Genomic DNA, 20,277 nt, shown 5'->3' with positions numbered 1-20,277 from the left:
GCAGGCCAAGTGCAAGGTCTTACACATGGGCCAGAGCAATCCACAGTACCAGTACAGACTGGGGGATGAATGGATTGAAACAGCCCTGCAGAGCAGGACTTGGGAAACACAAGTAGATAAAAAACGGGATGAGTCGGCAATGTCTGCTTGCAGTCCAGAAAGCCAATACAGGGCTACGTGAAAAGAAGTGTGGCCAGCAATGCTCCTCCTCTGCTCTAAGAGCCCACCTGGAGTATTATATGCAGCTCTGGGGTCCCCTGTACAAGGAGGGCATGTACCTGTTAGAGCAGGCCCAGAGCAGGGCCATGAAAATGATCAGAGGGGTGGAAGAGATCGTCTATGAAGAAAGGCTGAGAGAGTTGGGCTTGTTCAGCCTGCAGAAGGCCCGAGGAAGGCCTCACTGCGGCCTTTCAATATATAAAAGGGGTTTATAAGAAAGACAGAGAGATTTTTTACCAGGGTCTGGAGTGACAGAGGAAGGGGTAACAGTGTGGAAGAAAGAAGTGTTTACAGGAAGAGTGTTAATTTAGATTGGACTTAAGGAGGACAATTTTTTTACTGTGAGGGTGATGAAGCACTGGGACAGAGGTTTCCAAAGAAGCTGCAGAAGTTCTATCCCTGGAAGCATTCAAAGCCAGGTTGGATGGGGCTCTGAGCAACCTGGTCTAGTGAAAGATGTCCCTGCCCATGGCAGGCAGGTTGGGACTAGAAGGTTTTTAAGATCCCTTCAATCCCAAACCATTCTATGATTCTAATCTGACCATTCAGATGCTGATCCATGATACCTGGTTTCATATTCTGAGTTTTTACACAGAACAAAAGGGTGAAGAGTTGTAGCCACAAATAACAATAAATTAATCAAAAATAACCATTTTACCAAAAAAATCTGGGGGAAAAAAGCACAAGTTTTCATTATACCTTTAGATCCAGGAAGACCTTGATCACCTCTCTCACCCTTAAGGCCTGGGAAGCCAGGAGTCCCTTTTGGACCTGAAGTGAAAGAAAATATTTGCATGAAAATTCAGTAATTTCTGGATTTGGAAGGATATGTGTGGAATAATCATGTATGACCCCCATGATCCTGAAAAAGACATGACTTTATTTGCTCAAGTACTTTTTAACTATTTGCAAAAACATGATACAAACATCACTACTAAGTCATAAAAGAAATGACGACTGAAAATAAATTTCTCGTATTTTTTCTCTTACTTCTCCTCAAAGTTCTGTTACTTTAATAATATCATTCTCTAGATTAAAAGCATTATGTTTTTTCTATTAATAATTGTATTTTTATACACCTGTATATTCAACAAGAGAGACATACAGAGCTCACTTCCTCACATATAATTATAAGATTTGCCTCTTCAATTCTCAAGAATAACTTGAAGATTCTTGACTGGTAGCATCTAACAATCAATTTTACATCCATCTTTTAAAGGAAGTGGACATTTAATATTTTCAATGCAAGAACAGGCAAGAGACAAAAAAATCTTAAGACAAATCTCAATGCTTTTGTGGTTTTTGACACAGCTTTCAGTGTCAGTAATTATTAACATAGAGTCAGCATTCTTTGGGCATTTCTTTTGAGAGAGGAAGGATATGAAAGAGATATTTTTACATACTTTTCAGGAGTATGTTAAGTTTCCTCCTCACCTGGAACACCGGGAATTCCTGGAGGTCCGAGATCACCCTTTGGACCAACATCTCCTGGCAAACCAGGACTACCCTGCATAAAAGAAAATGTGAAATATAGTTATCCTACACTATTATGATATGGCTCTCATATAGGCTGGGTATTAATGAAAATCTATGAAAAAAATGTAATATGAAAAAGCCATTAAATTTAAGAAATGGTCATTCTCTCCCTTGATTAGTTGAGAAGCTTTTCCTACCGGAACAGGAGTGACACTTTGCTCTTTCTAAACTATTTTTTGCCTCAAAGATACCAGACCAGAATGAGGTACTACTAGCACTGCAGCCAGTAAAAAGGTTCTCAACCATAGACCATATAATTATGAAAAACATCTGTAAGCACAAACCTCAGCAGATACTAATTTCAGTGCAGTCCCAGCAGGAGGTTACTGGTTAGATAATTAAATGGGGTAATTCTAGCAGACTTGAAAACTGCTACATTCACACATAGGATGAAATTAAATATGCTCAACAATTTATAATTCTCTGAAGATTTTTACTTTTCAACAGGGATAAAACACTCAAGGACTTAAAACACTTCAAACACAATGGGAACTCCTCCTTCTGCCTTCAGCATTCTAAACTGTAGCCCTGAAATTAATGGTAACACGTTCACTGTAGCCTCACTTCAAGGAAAACCAAGACCCTTTTTCAAAAGACATTGTAAATAGTCATTCAAATGGCTGCCAATTTAATTTCTTCTTTTGTCTGTGGCAGATCAAAAAGCTTGTTAGTATAGTTTGGAGTTTCTCCCTGGCTGATTTGGTATGATGGTGATAGTTCACTATATAATAAAACACAGAACATAGGTGGAGGAAAGAAAATCCGTTTGCTAAGTAACCTACCAACCAGAAGCTGGAGATGTGAATTAAACACACAGTGAAAAAGAATACCAACAGTAGAAGTCATCTTATCATATTTGCAGAGCAATAAAATAGGCACATAGAAGTGATTTTTCATTTAGTGCAAGTTAGATGTTTATATTAAGGTGAGAAGAACAACAAATGTCTAATTCTTTTCACTAATTATAAAGGGAGATGACTAGTTCAAAAATGGATGCCCATAGTTAAACATCTAAAGACTCCAAAGTTAAACAAAAGAAGTGCTAGTCTCAAGAGTGTTAAGGAAGGCATGAATGCAGTAAGATTCCCTGGTTTCCTTCTGTCACACAGTCACAGCATAGAGGATTGTTTAAAGAAATGGCCATCTCTTTGTATCATAATATGTGAACTTTTGAAGCCCAAAACAGGAGGGCTAGCTTTCATTCAGAAGGCAATTATGAGTCAATCACATTAAAAGAGGGGGGGGGTCAAACATATGTATATATTTTAGGTTATAATTATAAAAATATTTATAAGGGGAGTTTATTGGAAGCTTTCCATCAAAATACATTTCCCATAAATGCATTTCATAAAATATGCATTTCCTAATTTTTTTTCTCATCAGATACAGCTTGGTAAACAACCTTTTTGGGTCTGTTCCAAACAGAACAAAACTATTTCAGGAAAATGTTTCTTTTCCCATTACAACACTAAAATGAACAGGAAAAAACCCATGAGATTTGTATTTCACAGTCTGATCTCTGTATTTACTTTCTTTGGATACAATTTTTGGACAGGTTGTGTCACTCATGTTGCAACAAAATCTCCATTCTGATATAGGTAACCATGTACCTGGAAACTTGTATGAGCAATTGAGCCATAATCAGGGTAGGAGCCTGTCACACTGGGAACACTGGAAACTCATCTTAGTATGTATCATCAGAGGAAGCTTAATATTTAATATCACTCTCACTGCAGCATTTCACACTGAGTTAACAACCTGCTACTATGAATTATGGCTCAAGGATAGTGAAACATTTTTTCTGATTGAAGGCATGGAATCAAAACCCTTAGGCATTTCCCATTCTTTCTCAGCAAACAGTCTCAGACTAGTAGAGCAACCAGTGAAAAGCTTTGCAATTTCCTGGGGTATAGAAATTTAGCTCTCTGTAAAAGCAGTGCAAATTATTAAACTATAGAAAATATACTGGAGACTTATGTTGGAAATTACCACCTTCAAAGCTGGTATGGTACAGTATGGTATCAAATATAAAAAGGGCTGAACACAGAAGCAAATCCTAAAGTCTCTGTGAAGTGACTCCTGGATGCAGAAAAAGATGCACTAGATCTTTGCATAATCAAAAATAATGTGGACCTTTAAAGCCCTGCATTTCATATCAGGACCTTATTCCTGAGTCTTTCTTCCTTTTGTACACTAGGAATTTTCTCATCCTTTTTTCCATAAATATTATTTTTATTACTATTGTCCTTTTTTTAATAGAATCATTAAGATTGGGAAATACTCCTAAGATCATCAAATCCAAGCATTAACCCAGCACCACCATGCTCACCCCTAAACCAAACACCTCAAGTGTTCTAGCCACACATTTTTTGAACACTTCCAGGGACGGTGACTCCACCACTTCCCTGCTGCTTCCCTGCAGCTCATTCTAATGCCTGACCACCCTTTCAGTGAAGAAATTTTTCCTAATATCCAATCTAAAGCTCCCCTGGCATAACCTGAGACCATTTCTTCTTGTCCTCTCATTTGTTACTTGAGAGAAGAAACCGACCCCAATCTGGCCACAACTTCCTTTCAGGGAGTTGTAGAGAATTATAAGGTCCCCTCTGATAAGGGCCCCTCTGAGTCTCCTTCTACTCTGGGCTAAATGATCTCCATTCCCAGTGTAGTAGGAAAGAAGGAATGAAAAGTTAAAAAATAGAGCATGCTTTTCAGTGTGGAAAAAGGGATCATACACCCTGAGAGAAAGAATAAAGAAGACAAACTATTCTGGGTGACTGTCCTTTTCTACTTCACTCTTGTTAGTATACTGAAAAGTGACTATTTTAGGCCAGGGAAAATGAATAATATATGACAAAAATGTATTAATAGTATTGCCTGTTTGTAGTTCTAAATCAGCAGCAATATTTCATCACTGACAGTACTGAAACTGCACTTTATTTGAGAGCCTTCATAACAAAAGCAAACAGTTCAGGTATTCTCAGAAGGCAATTTATCATGAAATATGCAACCTTTAAAATTAACTACTAATGCATTTACCAGATTTATGGATGTGCTTCAGCCATCCCGTGCTGTTAAAACACTGTAAATTATATTTTGGGTGTTGTATGTTACCACTCACTATCTATAAATTTCTAATAAGTTCATTAGCTCACTGGGGCAGCCTTTCCAAGGAGAGCATTGAAATGCTTTCAAACTGACTTTACATCACCAGCAGTGAGTGCAAAGGCACTTTGAACATAAAATATCATTGTTTTGAACAAGAAACTGTATGATTAATATATCTATTAATTACAAGAACCAGCTTTCAGCAAATCTGGAGTGTACTGAAAGTAACTTACTGGCAGTCCTTGGGAACCTGGATCACCTTTCATTCCTGGACCCCCAGGGATCCCTGGCCAGCCATTGCTCCCTTGCTCTCCTTTGGCCCCTTTCAGACCTGGAGGTCCTGGTGGCCCTATTGGACCTGGTAAACCTAAAAAACAGAAGAAAAGAGTATTTTGCAGCAAAATTGGCTTAGAGTAGTATCTCATGGACGACAAACAGGGTGTACAGATGGTCAGAACCAAAAAAAATTCTTGTAACATTTCAAGAAAATAAGTAGGAGAATCTGTTGCAGGGACACCTCTCATCGAATCCTCTCTCAGCCTGTAGCTGACTGAAAACAGAGGCAGTTTTCCACATGTGCAGAACAAGCAGATAGTCCATCCTCAGGCATAAACATGCTAAAGACACTTTGTACTCTGCTCCACTCTCCTCCTTAGCCTCTAGCACAGGCCACTGCCATGGAAAGGCCAAGCTGGGCCATTTTTAAGTACATTAACCTCAGCACATAGGAACAAACAGCCCTGGATGCCTCAAAACAGTAAATAAAGTCCATAGGGAAACATGGAAATGGGAGGCAACCTTCTCAACACTTGAACGATTTCTGGACAAGTTAAGTGCTTGAGGATATAAAACCAGCCTGTTCTAGGACACACTGCCAAAACTGCCTGTGAACAAAGGCTTTTCTCTGACCTGGGAGAAGAGGATGAACAAAGATATGCAATATTGATTGTATTAATAATTAATTAATTAGGCAAGCCTCGATGACCAGCAATACTTTAACACTAAAGATAAAGAATTACCTGGAAGACCAGGTTGGCCTTGGGGTCCTCTGTCTCCTTTAGGGCCTTCAATTGCACTTCCTGGCAGCCCGGGAAGACCTTGGTTCCCTTTAGGGCCTGGTGGACCTGCATATCCTGGCTCCCCTTTCAGGCCAGGGATCCCCGGACTTCCTGGGGATCCTGGAAAACCCACTTCACCTTTTGCACCTAAGATTTGAAACAACAACAGAACATGATTAGAGAGATCACAGTCACTGAAACCTTCTGCCATATTATCCACTCATAGTAAGCTTTACTCTTTTTGAAAACACTGACCTTAACTTCATACATTTCTATAAAATGCAAAACTTCAGGAAAAGTGTGTGATTCTTCACAATATGATACAAAATATGAGGAAAGTAGTTTGACTGACATACCTTTTCTTATCTAAACTCATCACTGGGCTGTTTTTAGTCACTCTTAAAATAGATTAACATTCAGCATCCCTCTACCACTCCTTACACAAAGATTATAAAGCCCCCAAACCCTTACTCCACAGCAATTATTATTGTCATGGTCAAGTAATGGATGTTGTGCTTGACTAAGCACAAAAGGTCTTGCTCCTGGATAAAAATTGAATATTTTTTTACTAAGATCTAGATTTAGACTCCTTGTACTTACTTTCAGGCTTGTACAAATAGTTGACAATTGCAATTCAATCTAGTTTTAGACTGAGCAAAAGAATATAGAATAATTGGTATAAGTACAATAATAAAAAAACCCAAAATTTATAGAGAACACTATCCCTGGGTCTCTGCTTGAGCAGAACAAGGTTTTTAAATCCTTGACTTGTTTCTTTGGAACTACCAAAGAAATACCTTTAGAATATATACTTACTCTAAACCCAGATATTTTTAAATGAGCTGAGCTGACAAAATGAGAGATGGGGAAGGTGAGAGAAGTGTTCTCATAATCTAGTGCTCTACACGCCTACCGAGCTACAATCAGAACATTTGCTAAATTTATTAAATCTTTAACATTAGGGATTTCACAATAGTTAATGATTATTAATTAGTCTAAGATGGTAAATAAATGATATCCTGAAATTCTGGTTTATCACTTTGGTTGTCCAGACAAGTTTCCTTTATTAGTAGAATGAATAAGTGAGGTAGGGCATTGACATTTAAAGCTATGTAAGTTCTTCAAAATCTGCTGTGTCATGTTAATTTCATGGATGAACTACTTGAATTGTTTGTGTTTTCCACAATGGAAAATTGTGGATAGTTAAAATTGAAAATTCCCCCATTATACGCAATTTCTTTTATCAACAGCAGTTTGACATTTCTTGACTACTGTATCTATTGCAGCCTAGTGTCTAGGATATACTTATTTCATTAACTGGAGCATGGTGCATTACAGACACCTTGAACAAGCACTGACTCAAACCAGTCAAACCATTCTCACAGCACAGTGTAGGGACACACTTTTCAAAGAACATAAGGGGACTTGAATTGTCATGGTCATGCAACTGTACCCAAGCAATTAAGTCCTGAGCCCAGGTAATAAAAATTTTCAGTGGGATCTCAGCAGGACTCTGCTATCTTTTGCATCTCTGCACCATGCTCCTGTGCATAGCTTAGACATGCTCAATTGAGATACAGTAAATGACTAATTTAGCAATTAATATGTCTGGGCTGCAAAACAGGTTCAGGCAAAAAGATCACTACAGTATCCTGGCCACAAAACCACTACCTATAGCTGTCTGTGCACAGAGCCTCACTAAACTTTGATTCTTGCAAAATTAGTAGGAAAACAGAAATACTTGGAGTCAAAACACAGCACACAAATATGGGAGTTATTTATATTACCTCATCACACCACAGCTTGCAGAGAATTCCACACTATGAATAATTACCTATTTTAGGGTATATCTAATTCCAAGATGTTGGCACTGTAACAGAAATCAGTATTTGAACCTCTCAGAGCTTCTGCTTGCTCTGAGAAGGCATAGGATGTAAAAGAATGAAGTAGAAAATATGTCTGCATTACAGGATTATGGTTATAGTATGTTGGGAAGGAGGCTTATAATTGTTTAAGTAATTGTTTTACCTTTATCTCCCTTTGCACCAGGAAATCCTGGAAGTCCTCTACCTGGAAGACCTGCAGTAAAGAGACAGCAAAAAATGAGAAGTCAGGAAAGTACTTACATTTAACCTATAATGAATAAAACTCTATTATGCAAATACAAATTTCAAATAATTGGCTTATGCAAAAGTTCCTCAGGGCAGAGGCTGTTTTTGTTATGTACTGGTATTGTATTTAGCACAATGGGTCCTGTATGACTGAAAACCCTACCCAAAGAAAATGCAAGGCTGCTCCACTATTTCACAGCTAAGTTTCAGGCTGAAATAAATGCCAAAACACAATTCTTTAAAGTATTACCAGCCTTTGTGAAAGAAATTCTTTCAATATTACATTGATTAAACACAGTTGCTCATCTAAATGATCACACTGCAATGCTGGATGATCCTAAGACATCAATATTGACTTTATTTTCTAACGTTTCATCCAAAGGACTCAAAACCAGGACACACCTCTACCAACTACTCTTGTGCAGCCTGTGTCTGTGCATTTTCATACCATAGGAACTGAAGATGACAGTCACAGTACCTTGTTCACCCTTTGCACCAGCTGCACCTGGAATCCCATCATAACCTGGTTCACCCTTCTGACCAGTGGCACCAGCAGGACCCGGAAAACCAGGTTCACCTGAAAAATCATTGACATTTTCATTTGAACTATGACTTTTTAGACCAGGTTCACCTGAAAAGTCATTGACATTTTTATTTGAACTATGACTTTTTTTCTCTCACATGAAAAATTTTACTTTTTCTTTTGCTCCCACAGAGACCAAGCAGATATTGCATGATGACTTCAGTGTGACTTTCCACTGAGTTTACTTCTGAATTAAATCCGTCTGAGACAGGGCTCAAGTCTTAAAGACTTTGACACAGCTAATTATCATGAATCGCAGTGAGTTTAGAATGCAGGACCTCTAGCAAAGACTTGTGAACAGCACAGTCCATTGTCCTGTAAGATGATGTGTCCTGCAGCCAAAAAACTGAGAACAGAAGACTCCAAGATCAAAAAGGTTCATAACAGCAATGGATTTACTCTCTTCCATACTCTATTTCCTTTCTAACATCAGTGAAATTATGATAATGTGGTGATTCAGGTTTGGGCATAAAGATTAACTGAATTGTTTTACAATTAACTCAGAAACAACAGAAGTAATGGCTGTAGCAACAACTGGTCTTGTGGAAGGTGGTAAAATCTATTCCTCTAACAGTGCAAAAGAAAGTGAGCCCCCCACTACACTGACTCATATTTACCTAGGAAATATGTCAATATTTTCAAGCAATGTCTTTTTTGCTTATGAAATGAACAAAATCACTGCAAAATATCTGAGCAAAATGAATGTAGAATGCAAAAGATTTTGTTTTAGCCACTGCCTGGAGACAAACAGTATTTTAAGTGTCCTTTGCTGGTTTACATTTCTTTTTTACCTGGTTCTCCTTTTAAACCTGGAATGCCACTTAAGCCAGGAAGTCCTTTTTCACCCTTTTCTCCATGGCGGCCAGGGCTTCCTGAATAAAGGAAGAAAAATGTGTTTCCATGTGGGATATTTGATATAATTTTTACTTCAACTTTTCACTGCAGTTTCTGTTTTGTAAAAGCATAAACACTTGCCTGGAAATCCTGCCATGCCAGGGGATCCTTTGGGACCTGGGGCACCCGGCATTCCAGGAATTCCTATATTACCCTTTTCACCTTTTTCTCCAGATAGACCTGGACTACCCGTTCTTCCTGGTTCTCCCTAGAAGAAGAAGCACACATAAAATCCAGACATTAATTCTGAAACAGTTTTTTCTGTATGCAGTGGTAGATGTCACCCCTCTTATGCATCTGAATTTAAAGAATTCCATAATTTTTCCACTTCTACACAATGTAATTTAGGATTAAATTTGGTATTAAATTCCACTATCAGAGTTTTTCAAGTAATCTAGCAATTGCTTAATACCTACAAATGAAAATGAGCAGTCTTCTATGCATTTTTAGGATGGTTATACAAAGTCTTTTCAAAATTAGCCTTTTAATTTATTACACTTCAGCATCTTAAAAAAAGTCTTTTTTTGAGTCCTCAGTAAGTTTGCTACCAGATTAGCAGGTATTATTTTTTACCACTTTTACTTATAAATTCATTATAACTGTCATTGTACAGCTAAGAAAAGGAATATGAAACAAATGAGAATCCTAATAGATACTATTAGAGATTCAATTAAACTTTACAGACAGTATTAGCACAGTTCACTTTTCAGTAGTGGCTGAGCACTGTATAGTATCTTTGTAAAAGTACAGTAACATTATTTTAGTGTGATTATTTTCCCTGTTCATAAAATGCCCTTTTCACATTATTGACTTAGTATTTTTAAAAGTTCTTCCCCTTCCCTACCTTTCTAGCACTGTCAATTAGCCTATTTTAAGCAGAGATAATAAAAAAGAACACTGGAGATATCGGTTCCATCAAACAGAATGCATCTAAGCCTGTACATATGCACACCTTTCAAGTTTTTCATAAGGCAGTTAAATTAGCATAATAGAAAATATAACAAAACAGCTTAAAGGCCAACAGCATCTCTTCAAGTGCTTGGTAGAGATAACCAAATCCTCAGGGATATAAATACCTTCTCCCCAGGAGCCCCTGGAAAGCCAATTCCAGGAAAACCTGGTGCTCCTTTGTCTCCTTTTTCGCCTTTTTGCCCAGGGAACCCTGGTGTGCCTGGTGAACCTGGTACTCCAGGAAGACCCTTTTCTCCAGGTGTTCCTAGTAAAGGGAAGGAAAAAATGGGTACATCAGAACCAGTGGTACCTCAGCAGTGTTGACAGTGATGTTTCAGTGTTGCTTTGGCCATTCAGAGCTATAAAAGTAAGTACATTTTCTGTGAGAAAAGAGATTCACTCTCTAAATGGGACTTATAGGATGATCAACTCTACTCATAGAAGACAGTCATAATCTTGGATTCAGAGTAAACAAAGATCTTGCTAAAAATATGAACTGAATAAAACTTTATTTTTATTTGATTAATTTCTAATAGTACTACAAAGTGACTCCTCTACAGCATATGTTTTCTGTCCTCATTTACCATTTCAGACTTTCATGTTTGATTTCGAAATATGCTAGACACAAGGCCATCCCAATGAAGACAAAGTTTCCATGCTGAGTTATAGGTTCTTCTCCATTTTATTCTTTACCAATCCCTTCCACAACAATTTTATTCCCAGACCCCTACAGTTTATAATTGACAGGCAGTACACAGCAGGTCACCAAACCTTTTAGAAGGGGGAAAATACACAAGAAGCTTAATGCAGTTCACAGACTATCAGAGACACAAACAGGAACCGCTCAAAAAATTGCCTGCCTGAAACAAATACAGAAAACCTAAAGATCCAGCTAAAGGATTTGCATGTAGAAACTTAGGAAACCATCCTATTATTTGTATATGACAATAGGATTGAAAAGCAATGCGTCAAAAGCCTAACGTTCAGTCACTGCAAACACAGAATCACAGAAATTCTAGGCTGGAAGAGACCCGTAAGATCATCGAGTCCAACCCATGTTCTAACACCTCAACTAGATCATCGCATCAAGTGCCACATCCAGTCTTTTTTTGAACTCTTCGAGGGATGGTGACTCCACCACCTCCCTGGGTAGATGATTCCAGTATCTGACCACTCTCTCTGTAAAATACTTCCTCCTTAATTCTAGCCTGTATCTCCCTTGACGCAGCTTGAGACTGTGTCCTCTTGTTCTGTCTGTTGTTGCCCGGAGAAAGAGACCGACCCCCAGCTCACCACAGCCACCCTTCAGGAAGTTGTAGAGAGTGATAAGGTCACCCCTGAGTCTCCTTTTCTCCAGGCTGAACACCCCCAGCTCCCTCAGTCGTTCTTCAGATGGCTTGTGCTCAAGCCCCTCACCAGCCTCGTTGCTCTCCTTTGGACACGCTCAAGCATCTCAACGTCCCTCCTAAAGTGAGGGGCCCAGAACTGGATGCAATACTCCAGGCGAGGCCTCACCAGTGCTGAGTACAGGGGAAGAATGACCTCCCTGCTCCTGCTGGCCACTCCATTTCTGATACTGGCCAGGATGGCATTGGCCTTCTTGGCCACCTGGGCACACTGCTGGCTCATGCTCAGCCGACTGTCAACCAGCACCCCCAGGTCCCTTTCCACCTGAACACTGTCCAGCCACACCGTCCCCAGCTTGTATCATTGCAGGGGGTTATTGTGGCCAAAGTGCAGGACTCGGCACTTGGATTTACTGAAATTCATCCCATTAGATTCTGCCCATCCATCCAACCGTTCCAAGTCCCTCTGCAAAGCCCTCCGTCCCTCTAACAGATCAACACACGTTCCCAGCTTAGTGTCGTCTGCAAATTTGCTAATAAAAGACTCTAAACTCTCATCCATGTTATCAATAAAAATATTAAACAGAACTGGTCCCAGCACAGACCCCTGAGGGACACCACTGGTGACCGGTCGCCAGCTGGATGCAGCACCATTCACCACCACTCTCTGGGCCCGGCCATCCAGCCAGTTCTAAACCCAGCATAGAGTACTCCTGTCCAAGCCACGGCCTGCTTGGAAACAGTGCAATTGTTTAGTATATCTACACCAACAAATATTCCATACAGATTTCTCAGAATGTTCTATATTAATTAAGGAAAAAAATAAGAAATTCCTAGCAATCAGTACCTGGCAGACCCATTTCACCAACCGATCCTTTTTGTCCTGGAATTCCTGGATCCCCTGGGTACCCTGGGGGGCCTTGATCACCTTTTGGTCCTATGGACAACAGAGAAATCAAGAATCCCATCATTAACAAGGTTTAAAATACCTGACAAACAGTCTGTCTGCTGTTATCTTCAGACATACCTGGCTGTCCTGGAGTACCAGGTTCACCATCTCTCCCTGGAATTCCTGGTTCTCCATAATCCCCACGTAGCCCTTTTTCTCCTGCTTCTCCATGATCCCCTGAACACCAAAAAGAAAAACACAGTGAGATCATTTTTATTAAAATTTACTGTAATTACATACAATAATCCTTCTAGTTAATTTTTGATCACTGCTGCTTCTCTCTGTTGAACAAGGAAATGGCTTAGTAAAACACAACTTTCATCATTAAACCAGTACTGAGAAAAGGCTGAAAACCATTGCAATTTTATGGGTGCCTGTGCAAATTACAAAGCAAGTTATATCTATAAAAGAAATGGAAGGAATGTGTGTTTGAGTTAGATTAATAAGTTATTTGAAAAGTGGCCAACAGATGTTAACAGAAATTATTGATTTAACTGTTCAGCTCTCTAAAAGGGCACATGTGAACAGCTAGTAAACAGACAGAAATTTGCTGTTTTCCCTGTTCCATTTAATGTAAAGCACCTTCAGAAGGCTTGATCTCTTACTCTCTAGCGTGCCTCTTCTCCAGCTTTATGTCCATGCCTTTTGGTCATAAACAATTCTGTTAGTGTTGCATAGAGCTGCAGGACAACAGGCTACTGAAGATAAATCACTGAATGTTTTTAAGTAAGCAGCTTTCATTAAAAACATTTCAAGATGTACAAACCCAAATTTTTTCATTACGCATCAGTGATAATATGCCATAAAAATTCAGTGTCTTATCTGCACAGTTTGTCTTTTGGAAGCTTCTAAAAGCATTACTGTGATATTCATGTCTAGAGGAATGAAGGCAGCCAAAAGATCAGCAAAGCTACGGAGTATAACTAAATTATTTTTCTCTGCTGGTACTAGGTATCTTTTGCTTGGAGAGGATGAGGCAAGAGCAGAAATTTGCAGGCTGGGATCTGTTTGGAACCTACTCTTCCAGGCTGTGTGAGCCAGGCCAATCTGTAGACTGCATGTGGTGAGGAAAAGGTAGATTGTAGAAGCTTGCAAGCATGCATTGTTAGTGATGGAGAGATTAGTAAATTAGAAACCAAAGAAATTAACCATTTGAATTTCTCAGCAAAGGTTTCTTTATTTGCATGTAACAAGTGTGCCTAATTTAGATTTCTAGTTACAAAATAAAATTAATCATCCTACATGCCAACAGTAGATAAGGAAATAGTGAAAACGACCCATTTGGTTTTAAGTCTTCACAAAGCACTGTACATATCAAGACCAGAAACAAATGAGAAAAAATAATCTAGATGAAATCTTTGTAGGCTGGGAGCTTCATTAAAAGTACTCTCAGAAGCTGCATCTCAGCTGAAGGGCAGATGTACTCACTGCTCACTGGCTGACGCCCTCCCCTGCAGCCCCTGGCTGCCCAAGCTGCAAGGCACTACTTACCCACATGCCCAGGTTTCTCTGAGACCCAACCAGAACACGTGAGCCCACATCTCCTTCTGACAATTAGCCAGGACATGGAGATAAGAGGTAGCTAAGACTGGGATACTCTCCTGTTTCCACAGTTCAAATACAACATAGTATAGTTATTAGTGATTCACTGTCAAACTGGAAAGGAGTCTGCCCTAGAATGCACTGATGAAATGTACAGATGACGCTCAAAAGGAAAGGCTCGAAACGAGGACAGGATTAGACTACAGAAGGATTTTGAAGAGTTTGAGTGAAGCTTGGAAATCATCACAATGAAAATCAAAAAGCATAATGCACCACGTGTGGGATAGAAGAAGTCAAAAACACGCATACAAAATGAAAAATTATCACACAGTAGTCTAGAACTAAGGGACTAAGAATTATAGCTAATTACAAACTCAGTCAGCTATTGTTTCAAGAAAGGGAAATTTCATTCTAGCCAGGCCTGAGGTGAAAGTACTTTGCTTGTTTCAGCAATGTGCACTCTAACAAGGATTCAGCCAAACTGGGGAGCAATCACAAAGTATAAAAGGAACGATAATTGTTTCAGAAAACATGATATACTATTAAAGCCTGAAGGACTTGGTTGAGGGAAATTAAACACCACAATATCTCAGCAGCTCCCTTCTAAGCTCTACACTTCTATTTTAACAAAAAAAGTAACCATTTATTAAAAACTCTTATTTTTTAAATAAAATATAATGTATAGTAAGAAGAAAAAATACTAAAAATATGCAAACTATACACATTTTTTTCTCTGAAAAGAAATATAGGAGAGAAAATTATTTCAAACAAATAATTTATCAATTAGCAGTAAAACTAAAAAACCAAGAAGAATGTATTATCTAAAAAAGCGAACAAATCTATAACCATTTCTAAAGTTTCTAAACAGAAAACTGATTGCCTTACCCCTGCATACTTCCAGATATTTCTAAACTGAAATAAGTTGATCTGTTGGTATCATTGACATAAATGCATTTCTTTACTGAATTTTCTTCAGGTCACAAGAAAGTGTGCCAAAAAAGGCAGCTCACTTTTTTTCTTACATTATCAGTTGATCTTCATGGCCACGACTACATATTTTACATAAAAGACAGCTTTTCCCTTCTGGAAAGCTCTAGTTTTACTTTTAAAATTTCTTTTATTTTCAGAGAGTCTTGTGATTAGAGGTAAAATCAATTATAAAAGGACAAATTGAACCTCTTCTGTTCAAACAAAACCCCTCTGATCTGTGATTATTCTTTTTTTCTATACAGTTGAAAAACACCAGAAAAATATCTATATTTGCTGTGCAAAACTCTTTAATTTCATTTTAAAAACTGTTGCCTAAAACTAACACAAAACTGAATTCAAAGTACTGCTGCTTGGTAGTATATGTGTGTTAATTCCACTTATTCACACAGTTAGATAATAAAGTTACCTTTTTCTCCTTGATCTCCCTTCTGGCCTTTGAGGCTAACCATGTCCATGTTGTCTATTGTTCCAGGTTTTCCTGGGAGACCAGCTTCACCTTTATCTCCCTTAACACCAGGATCACCCTGTGGTCCAATTACACCTTTGAAACCTTGGCTACCTATAAAGAGACAGCACTGAATGTTATAGGGGCATATAAAACTTTGCAAGAATATTTAGTAGACAACAACAAATTAAATTAGCTATTTATTCAGATTTTGAGCACCAAATACCATGTTCTGGAACAGCTCCTATGATCTTTCTTTATACTTCACAATAGTTCTGTCAGAAAGTTGACATATTTTTCCCACTTCCTAGCCAATAATTTTAGACTCTTGAAACAATAAGGACAGGGATTTGGCAGTAATACAGAGCATTATCTGAGGCTCTTAATTAAGACCTTCCTGATGGCTTTTAATAATTTCAAATAGTGTATTTTTCTTGGAGTAATACCTGTGGCAGCCCAACACCTAGCAAAATTTTATGCTCTTAAAAAATCGATCAAAAGTCATGTTTTGGTGCCCAAACTCATGCCTGCTCCTAGAATGTGGCCTTTTATACTATTTCTAACTTAGAGGTAAGTCTCTTGACATAAACAGTTCCTTAGGCCAAGTATACTCCTTATCTTTGGTTATTTCTCAACTTCTGTTGGGGAAAAGGTGTAGGGTTTGCAGTTTTTATTTTGAGAAAATCTCTCTCTTACCTTTTTCACCAGGAAACCCTCGCTCTCCAACTGGCCCAGGAGTTCCTGGCAGCCCAGGAGTTCCCATAACTCCCATTTCTCCTTTGGGTCCTGAAGCCAAAGAAGAAGAGTTAATAAAAAAAATAAAGCAAGCAGTGCAAAGAAATACAAGAAACAGAATTATTTACTGCCTATCATATTGGGAGTTGCACTGCTTAAGGAATAATGGGACAAAAAAGATGATTAAACTAAAGCAGCCCAATAGAGAAAACAACAGTACAAACAGTATTATGAAAAACAGAAGAAAACAGTTTGTAATGGGTTTTTGACAAATTCTTAAAACTCCCTATTACAGCAAACTGCTGTCATTAACAAAGGCATTATTAAAACCATACTCTGTCACCAAAACTGTGCAGAATAATCCTCTTTGATTATTACAGGAGCAAGGCTGGATTCAACCTGCTGGATTTGGTCCATGAAAGGACTTCAGCAGCAGCAGTTCAGTTACATGTGCAGAGCTGCTTTACTGACATCAGTCCTTGCATTTTCCCAAGCTTGGGCTCTTTGATCAATCAATTCCTAACTGAGTGAAAGGGTGTGCTATCACAACTTAATGAAACAGCTGTCAAAGATGCTGATTTCTGAGGGACAGGGCATTTACCTGTTGATCCTTTCAGTCCAACAGCCCCCTGTGGACCTGGCAGGCCAGGTAACCCCACAGAGCCTGGGACTCCTGGCTGGCCCGGGCTGCCTTTATCCCCTTTAGGTCCTGGCATATCTAGACCTGGGATACCAGGGAAGCCCCTTTCTCCTTTTATTCCGGGAAATCCTAGGAAAAACAGAAGATACCAGATTAGTCCTTAACAAAACACAAGGAAAACCATTAATAAGCATATCTGACCATGTTCACCTGTGATTCACAAATTAGATGGCACAGAGGATGAAGACTCAAAGGCAGACAGCAGAACCAATCCTCATTTCCTAAGAGAGGCTTTGAACCTGTATCAATAACCCATCAATGACCCGAGGAGACCAATCCAAATGCCAGAAATCCTCTCAGGAGGCCTCACCCTTCATTTTGGACCACATGGAGGAGGCCCACTGGCATAACCCCCAACTACCCCTATCAACTTCATGCTGCAAAAAGTTCTCAAGCAACACTTTTACCTGTGTTACCCACTTATGTCAAAATTCTGCTCTTAAGCAGCATCACGGGAGCATTCTCTGCTCACCTGGTGGTCCCTGGGGTCCCGGCTGCCCAGCAGGTCCTGGCAATCCTGGAGGGCCCAGCCCTGGTGCACCTGGAGGGCCCTGCAAGCCTTGGAGACCCGGGAGACCAGGGTCACCTGCAGGGAGACAGGAGAAACATAGAACAGGCATTCTCAGATGTTGTTTGACGTCTTGCTTGCTGAAGATGCCAGACAAGGTGCTTTGGAAGCCCATGGCCAAGGAGACTTCATTCAGCCACCAACACGTCCAAGCCTGGGCTTGGATGAAGGGCTGCTCTTTGCTGCTAGCATTTACTACTGGTGGGTAGTAGGAAAAATTGAGATGGGAAAGGGGCAATTCCCCAAGATATCAGTAGGATATTTCAGTAATGAATAGACTTTTCACTGCATCTGCAGGAGAGTGACTTTAAAAAGAAATACAAATACAGAACTGTATTTTTCCAGTGACGTTACCTCTGAATCCCTGCTGTCCAGGTATGCCTGGAAAGCCCTGCTCGCCACGTAAACCAGGCAGTCCTGGACTTCCCTTCTCTCCAGGGATGCCAGCTGGGCCAGGGGGGCCTGGCAATCCCTTAGGGCCAGGTAGACCTACACCAGGTTCACCCTAGCCAAAGAAATGCAATAGATTAGGAATCAACACATCAAGAAATCATTTATTAAATGTAATTAAATCATGCAGTATAGGGCTTATGTACAGACCTCTACACATGATTTCAGGGGAGAGCTATAAGCCCTTTAAAAGTGTTAATGCCAAGCATTTATCCATCTACTCTGTCTCCTTGTGTGCACAGTGGGAAACATAAAAAGAAAGGCAGTTTGGCCAGCTTCTAAAGTTTTTCCTTGCTCACATTCCTGTCAACATGGGAAGTCACAGATAAAAGTATCAGCAGCTGACCTTTTGGCCTTGTAAACCTGGAACTCCTGGCAAACCATCCAGACCGGGGGTTCCTGGAGTTCCTGGCTGACCAGGTGAGCCAGGCTGACCTTGGAAACCTATAAAACAAAGCAAAACAAACCAAGAGTCTCATCATTACCCTCTGTCTGTAAGTGACCCCTGCTGCTTCTTTAAGCCTCTAAACTGAACTATTCACAAGGACGTGTTAACAAAGACCTGGGCAGTCAAACTTCTAGGCCTGCCAGTATGCAAATGTCCCAGCAAAGATTCAAACACTGACTTTTGTGCTGCAGTTGGCTTCTGATGAGAAACAACCACCCAGAAGAAATAAATGCTAAGTGTCTCCTCTTAAGTAATAGCCTTGTGAGTTCATCTCCAATCTCCCCTGTGAGAAACATTGTGCAAAACCGGGTTCCCAAAGTCTTCTTCGGAAAAGGCAACTTAATGTGTGGGGCATCAGACTGAGGGATGCACAACAAAGCCAACCTGTGAATCAACACCTTTTGTGCAGTATATGTCTTGTGACACGTTCTACGTATCCTGCTGAGGGTTTCATACAGAAGGTTTCTATGCCAGAGCTAGCCCATGAACTGCACCTTGGGAATGCAAGAAGGAATACCTACAGCATTCTGTAAATCCCTTAAAGATAGCACTCACTCAACATCAGCACATGTACAACAAATTCAAATGAAGCAGGCAGAAATCCAGCTTTTAGGCTAAGACCTCAGAATGTCATTGGGCAGGGCTGAGTTCATGGAAGGGTCCTTTAAAGAAATATATTTAATGTGTCATTTCTTTCATCTGGCATCAAAGTGCATACAGCAATTCTTTTACAGATACAATGGGCCTTTTCTGTTCAGGTCCCAATGCACTCTCAGAGGAATCAGACATGGTTACAGAGAAAAATACGCCCTTTCTCATTATTAAATTTCTGACCCTCCCAGTTCATTCGTGTGTGGAATCATAAGAAATAATGACAAAGACACAAAAGAATTTTGGTGATTGAGGTGGCTGCTGAAAGTTCAGTCATCTAGTTCTAAATGAGCAGCAGTACTGTCAAATACATCTTCAAAAATTCCAAAACATTTAGACTTCCTCCAAGCTACTTGCATATGCTGACAATGGCCAAGGAGGGAAGACTACACTTATATTGAGTAAGCTGGAATTCTAACCAAGCCACTCTCAGCTGTCTGGGATCCAGCAGAGATGTAAGCTCTGGGCCACAGCTGTTACAGTTACATCAGCATATTATTTGGACCAACTACACACAGTGTTTTTCATCTTTCAGAAGGGTCATCTCATCTCAGCAACTTCAGTTGCTGCAATGAAAGAAGCTGTACCATTTCACTTTCCATCTGGCAGTAGCTGTGACATAGTCTGCAGGTGCACCATGCACTACACAAAGCAGGTGTGCAGCTGAACTCTATTGAAAGAACGCTCCCTGCGCTGCTGGCTGACTTCTGCAAGGGAGCTTCTTCAGCTGCACCTCCCAAATCCATGCAGCTATGGCTGGATGACAGTGCAGACCTAGGCCTCCACCCACACTCCAGTTACACCAGCCCTGTTAGATGGACAGCTTTATCTTACCTTTGGGACCTGGAGGTCCAGGGAACCCTATCCCTGGCTGCCCTACAGCACCTTTTTCTCCTGGTAGGCCAGGTCTGCCTGGAAGCCCAGGATTCCCTTTGTCACCTTTGCAAATAGAAACAAGACAAATGTCAACACAAAGGCTAACTTCTGGGGAAC

At 39.9% G+C, this 20,277-nt stretch overlaps 1 protein-coding gene across 1 annotated transcript in view; it reads right to left on the bottom strand.

Moving 5' to 3' along the window:
• Nucleotides 1-20,277, bottom strand: part of COL4A1 (collagen type IV alpha 1 chain) — a 120,582-nt gene that overhangs the window by 11,457 nt on the left and 88,848 nt on the right. Inside the window, exons 28-45 of the mRNA XM_063149962.1 lie at nt 20,119-20,223; nt 18,532-18,629; nt 18,090-18,240; nt 17,640-17,753; nt 17,069-17,236; nt 16,429-16,518; nt 15,694-15,846; nt 12,834-12,932; nt 12,654-12,743; nt 10,586-10,725; nt 9,587-9,717; nt 9,407-9,483; nt 8,511-8,609; nt 7,950-8,000; nt 5,883-6,068; nt 5,097-5,230; nt 1,654-1,726; nt 919-990 (exon numbers count right to left, since the gene is read on the bottom strand). Of these exons, the coding sequence (XP_063006032.1) occupies nt 919-990; nt 1,654-1,726; nt 5,097-5,230; nt 5,883-6,068; nt 7,950-8,000; nt 8,511-8,609; nt 9,407-9,483; nt 9,587-9,717; nt 10,586-10,725; nt 12,654-12,743; nt 12,834-12,932; nt 15,694-15,846; nt 16,429-16,518; nt 17,069-17,236; nt 17,640-17,753; nt 18,090-18,240; nt 18,532-18,629; nt 20,119-20,223 (2,031 nt within the window). The remainder of the gene's footprint in view (nt 1-918; nt 991-1,653; nt 1,727-5,096; nt 5,231-5,882; nt 6,069-7,949; nt 8,001-8,510; nt 8,610-9,406; nt 9,484-9,586; nt 9,718-10,585; nt 10,726-12,653; nt 12,744-12,833; nt 12,933-15,693; nt 15,847-16,428; nt 16,519-17,068; nt 17,237-17,639; nt 17,754-18,089; nt 18,241-18,531; nt 18,630-20,118; nt 20,224-20,277) is intronic.

This window comes from Melospiza melodia, chromosome 2, assembly GCF_035770615.1.
Source record: "Melospiza melodia melodia isolate bMelMel2 chromosome 2, bMelMel2.pri, whole genome shotgun sequence".
NCBI lineage: Eukaryota > Metazoa > Chordata > Aves > Passeriformes > Passerellidae > Melospiza > Melospiza melodia.
Note: the sequence above shows the minus strand (reverse complement) of the source record. Positions and strands in the feature narration are given on the sequence as shown.